The sequence below is a fragment of the Mus caroli genome, chromosome 7, assembly GCF_900094665.2.
Source record: "Mus caroli chromosome 7, CAROLI_EIJ_v1.1, whole genome shotgun sequence".
Classification (NCBI taxonomy): domain Eukaryota; kingdom Metazoa; phylum Chordata; class Mammalia; order Rodentia; family Muridae; genus Mus; species Mus caroli.
Window position 1 is genome coordinate 106,088,621 of NC_034576.1, and position 5,814 is coordinate 106,094,434.

General features: G+C 37.0%; 2 protein-coding genes across 2 annotated transcripts; one reads left to right on the forward strand and one right to left on the reverse strand.

Annotated features, from left to right (window-relative positions):
• The first annotated feature begins 711 nt into the window (after positions 1 to 711).
• LOC110299488 (olfactory receptor 51E1-like) lies at positions 712 to 1,653 on the forward strand. Its single transcript, XM_021169199.1, has one exon. It carries the CDS (start codon positions 712 to 714, stop codon positions 1,651 to 1,653), a length of 942 nt encoding a protein of 313 aa, XP_021024858.1.
• Positions 1,654 to 4,531: 2,878 nt separating this feature from the next.
• On the reverse strand, positions 4,532 to 5,485 carry LOC110299346 (olfactory receptor 51G2-like). The gene has a single exon (XM_021169024.1). It carries the CDS (start codon positions 5,483 to 5,485, stop codon positions 4,532 to 4,534), a length of 954 nt encoding a protein of 317 aa, XP_021024683.1.
• Between the last annotated feature and the right edge of the window lie 329 nt (positions 5,486 to 5,814).

The window sequence follows — 5,814 nt, forward strand, 5'->3', positions numbered from 1 at the left end:
CACACACACACACACACACACACACACAGAATTTCAAGAGTGACATTACATATCCTGTTGTAACACTCTCCACTATGTTTCCTTGAGGCAGGATCTCTCACAGAACCTTCAGATTCGCTTGTGGCCAGCAAGTCCCATTGATCTTCCTTCTCCCTCTGACCCCACAGTACAGGAGTTACAGACACCTGCCACCAGTTTCACTTTTTTCATAGTTCTGGAATTTGTAATCAGGTCCTATGCTAGCACAGTCACTGCTCTTACCCACTTAGCATCAGTCCAATCCCATGCTTGCTTGTTTGTTTGATTGATTGTTTTAATCTATTAAGACTTTGAAACTGTCTGATGTTTTTTGTATGCACTGCTACTTATTTTTGCCAGCCCATAGTTCTCATTCTAAGGCTCTTGGATCCATGTGGTTTGGGAATGGGCTGAACACAAAATGCAGTATTTATTTTCACTGCCATCTTAACTGGATTTTCACCACATGGAGATTAGTAATGAAAAAGATTATCTATGCTCAAGACAATATTCAAGAAAACAATCATTCCTTGCTATAATTGTTAAAGTCATTTTACTCCCAATAACGCTATCCTTCACAGGTAATATCCAACACATTTGTTAGAACATGCTGAATGTGACATTTAACTTTTGCTTCTTTCCAGGGTTCAGTGACAGAGAAACTGCTTTGCACAGTGATTCTCATAGCTGTCCATGTCTGAATTTAATACCACATTTCAACCTTCTGTCTTCATCCTCACTGGTCTCAGAGGGCTGGTGGGTGCACGCCTGTGGCTGGGACCACTCCTGAGCCTGATGTACATCACCACATTGGCAGGGAACTGTACTGTAATTTATTTAGTGAGGACTGAAAGGAGTCTGCAGGAGCCCCAGTACCAATTTTTGTCTATGCTGGCCGGGGCTGACATTGTCTTGTCTGTCTCTACACTGTTCTCTGTGCTAAAAGTTTTTATCTTTGACCTCTATGAAATTGCATTTGACAGTTGCCTTGCTCAGCTCTTCTTCATCCATACATCTTCTTCCATGGGTTCAGGAATCTTGTTAGCTATGGCTTTTGACCGCTTTGTGTCCATCAGTCACCCCCTGCAATATACAACAATACTGACGAACTCACGAGTCACCAGGATGGGACTGGCAGCCTTTCTGAGGGGTGTAGCGCTCATGATGCCCTTGCCTATACTGCTTAAGAGATTACCATTCTGCAAGGGGCAGCTGTTGTCCTATTCCTACTGTATCCACCCAAATGTCATGAAGCTAGCCTGTGGCCAAGTCAAGATCAATATTTTCTATGGTCTTGTTTTGGTTATATTTTCATTTGGGGTGGACTTTTTGCTCATAGCTATTTCTTATGCTCTGATATTTCAAGCAGTTATGGGGATCGCTTCTAGAGAAGGTCAGATGAAGGCGCTCAATACTTGTTTGTCTCATATCTTTATTGTTTTTATCTACTATGGCCCTTTGTTGGCAATAACTGTAATGCATCGCATCAGCCACAGAAGTTCTCCAATAGCACATGCAGTCCTGGGAAATATCTATCTTTTTATGCCCCCAATGCTTAACCCAATTGTGTATAGCCTGAAGACCAAGCAGATTCGCTCTGCCCTGAGAAAATCTTTGAAGATCCAGAGGAGATGAACAGTTCAGAAAGCTAATGACAGTTTGAATGAAGAAAAGTACAATTTTCAATTTCACCATACACAAGATTGTTTATTTTACTGTATTTATATCTGGAATGTGTATATAGGTATGAAAATAAAATAAAATGTTGAAATTACAGCTTTTATGAATAAAGACATGACATTTATATAATCACAAGTATTATTTCTCCTATATTTCTTAGTCCATGTTTTGATGGACTTTGCTAACTAAACAGTGAAAAGCAGTTCTTGTTATATATTTTGTTGTCTTCTATTCATAGGTACTACATTTTTATAGTTCCAAATGAGAGTTATAATTAAATAATTCCATAAAAGATTCAGAAACTTCATCAAATCCCCAATACTATTTCTTCAATTTCTGCCTCAGGTTCTTACTCTATTTTATTTACTAAAATATCCTCTATCTTTCTTGCACTATTTATAAGAGAACAAAATTCATAACCATCGTTGACCATCCTTGCTACAGAGTGTGTGGGTCATAGCATCCCATTAGTAAATTATTTTGTATAGTTTACCTGAAAATACTTCTGGATCTGCATGCACATCTTTTTAGAGGAACAAAGCATTTATTCTGAATTCCTGTAGCTCACACCATTGTTAGCTAGTTTTGTGTCTTTGATTTTCCCCAGTTTCAGAACACCTGGATCGTCACTTTGAGAAGCTTGCTTGTGATCTTCAGATCACATGCATGAACACATGCATATGTTCTTCTTAGCAATAGTCTTCAAAGACATGAAAACCAGGGTAAAATTCAACAACTTCTTTGAATGCAATTTTCCTCTCAGATTTCCTCTATACCTAAGTGACTTTGATTTTTTTGTTTCCAGGGTGAAGATTAACCCCCTTATTTCTACATACTTTTAAATGTCTTTTTCATTAGTTTCATTCAGTAGCATTTACTAAATTTACTTTAAATGCTTTCATTTTTCTACATCTGAATGTTAAGTATTCTAAATGTCTTTCTTCATGTAATGTGGGACTGAGTTCCATATTTCTAACTTCACCTGGACTAAAAATTGGTATTTACTGTGTTATGTTAAGAGGTCAAATCCCGGGAATTCATACAGGACATACCCAGGCACAAATTCATTACCCAAAGGAGATTTATTACCATGGAAGGCAAGTGGGGGTGTGGGTGGAATTGCAAAGGCAGCCATAGCAGCAAGCAGAAGCAAAAGAACAAAGATGCAAAGAGATGTAGAAGATGGCATTTTTCACAGAAGTGAGTATTAAAGGGAAAGGGGAGTCTGTGCTAAGGTAGCTTGGCATGTCATGGTTGGACATATTAACAAAATAATGAAATTTGATTATTGGACTTTAGTGTTTTGTGTCAGTGACCTATTAAGGGAATAGACCTCAGGGGGTAGTCTTTAGGAAATTAGCAGTTTTAAGGAAGGCATGGGAAGAGGGAGGATTAAAAGGGCAAAAACCCCATATGCAATGTTTGTCATGCTCAGACCTGTGTTTGCCTTGCTTGGAACTGTTGGAGCCCCTTCATTACATAAAAATTTTTAAAATAATTATGATTGTGTTAAATCTTTATTCTCACTTTAGCAACACTATATATGTTTTTGGCTTTGGCTTATGACCGACAGTATATTTTTTCTCTTTCCTTAATAAAGTACTTGAACATACTTTAAAATTTGAGCTCATGATAGTTAGACTTCAACAACTCCCAAGAGTTCCATCAAAATGACATTGAGAAGAAACTCACTGTTGGTCCAGTGACTCCTAAGTTGGAATAGTCATTCAAGATTTAGTCTGGATAATTTTGACCTAATGCTGTCTCTAGGTAGATACTATAAGAACTTAGTTGAATCAAAGGACACTCAGCTATGTCCACCAGAAAATGCCAACTTGATAGGTGGAAAAATATATGTCAGATACCAGATTTTTGTATGCTGCATCAAATGGTTATTCAAGTGTTAGGGAAAGCATTTTAGGTGGGTTTTCCATATATTCTGTGATTATGTGTATGAGAAATGAGAGAAAGAGAAAGAGAAGGATATTACAAAATAAAACAGAGAATAATAACAAAATGAATACCCTTTATACTAGACTTCAATTATAAAACTCTAATAATAGCCAAAACATGACATAATTTCCAAATAAGTATATGGAATGATTTCCTAATAGATCCTCATGATAAACTGTATTAAGGGTTGTTAGCAGAGTGAGAGCAGCTGTGTATCCCAAGCAAAGTATTTTAATGGCCTACTAAGTTTATTAAAGTTAATGAAGCATATAAATCAATGTTATTATTAATTAAATAAATAAATGTAAATGCTGATCAGCATTCAGATGTCTCCTCTCTGATTGACATTTGCTTCCACCAGAGGAAATTCTATGATTATAGTCTACTTCCTCCAAGTATAACATTCTATCCTCCTCCCATATCTCTGAGTATGCTGCTATCTTTAATGTCGGGTGGGTAATTTTAAATTTAAAAAAATAATTTTATTTGTAATTTTATATTAAAGTTTAAAAATAATTTAAAAATAAAAAATGGCATTTCCCCCCTTATGTTGACTAAGCTTGCTTTTGTTTTCTAAAAGATGGTAGCATTTGCTAGGTTTCCATATCCCTTCAAGTTTTGCATTGGTTATGTGACTCTTTAAAGTCACTAAACAAAAATATGCATATCGCATACTGAATCTCATCATATAATCATATAATTACAGAGTAGTAGATCAATATATTTTTAATGATAATCAAAATACTGTCCTCTTTGTGGAAGACAAAAATATCTCCTCGTTTCTCCCCATTTTATTCCATGAAATAAAAGCATATTCCTGAGAAGCAAATAGATGAAAGAGCAGAAAGTATGACACCTCTTTTGCTAAGACTGTGTGTGGTTATTTGAGCAAGTTTCCCCAAACTTTAAATATTTTACACACGGCAGACCTTATCTGTTTGGTTTTTAAGCTGTAAACCAAGGGGTTTAGAACAGGAGTCAAGAAGAGAAAAAGATTGGCCATGGTGACATGGAGAAGAGGAGATGCAAATGTACCAAACCTGTGAATTAGAGCCAGAACAATGAGTGGGACATAAAATATAAAGACAGTAAATATGTGGGAGACACAGGTATTGAGTGCCTTGAGCTTACCATCTCCTGAGGCAATACCGAGCACTGTTTTCAAAATCAAGATGTAAGAGATGACAATAAATACAGAGTCAACTCCAAACGAACAGAGGACTAGAGACAATCCATAGATGATGTTGACCCTGACAGGACCACAGGCTAGCTTCATGATGTCTGGATGGTAGCAGTAACAATGGGACAGTATGACACCCTTACAGAAAGGCAACCGCTTGAGCAGGATTGGCAAGGGGATCATTAACATCACACCCCTAACAACAGCTGCAAGTCCTATCTTAATAATCCGAGTGGGGGTTAAAACTACAGTATAGTGTAATGGATTACGAATAGCAACAAACCGATCAAAAGCCATGGCCAGTAGGATGGCTGACTCCATGGAAGAAAAGGTATGGATAAAGAACATCTGAGTCAAGCATGAGTGGAACTCAATAGCTCTGTGATTCAGGAGGAAGACATTCAGTACTGTCGGCAGAGTTGATACAGAGAGACCCACATCTGTAGCTGCCAACATAGATAGGAATATGTATTGAGGCTCATGAAGACTGGAGGTGGTTTTGATAACAAAGAGGATGGTGCAGTTTCCTAGGAGGGCAATTAGGTACATGACACATAGTGGGATGCAGAACCATATCTGCACATCTTCTAGTCCAGGGATGCCTGTTAGAAGAAGGGTAGGTGGCTGGAACCAGCTACTGTTTGTAATTTCCATAAATCCTTTTATCCAGCTGACAACAGATTTCAAAGGTTTCTATTGTAAGACAAAAATGATAGATTAGAAGACATAAGAGAAAATTATAGTAGTCCCATAAGTCAACACTAATTCTGACATATTTATATGAGTCAGTTTTTTTAAACTATCTGAATAGCTATGCACAGCTTGGACAATGAAGAAAATGCTGTTAAATGTAGGAAATAATAGAATTCCTTTGACTTCCATAGCACTCTCAGTCTAATAACACTGATCAAGTGTAAATGAAAAGTAAAGACATGATCTGTGTGTCTAAATGGTGAAATCAAAGTATTCTCAAAATCTCATTT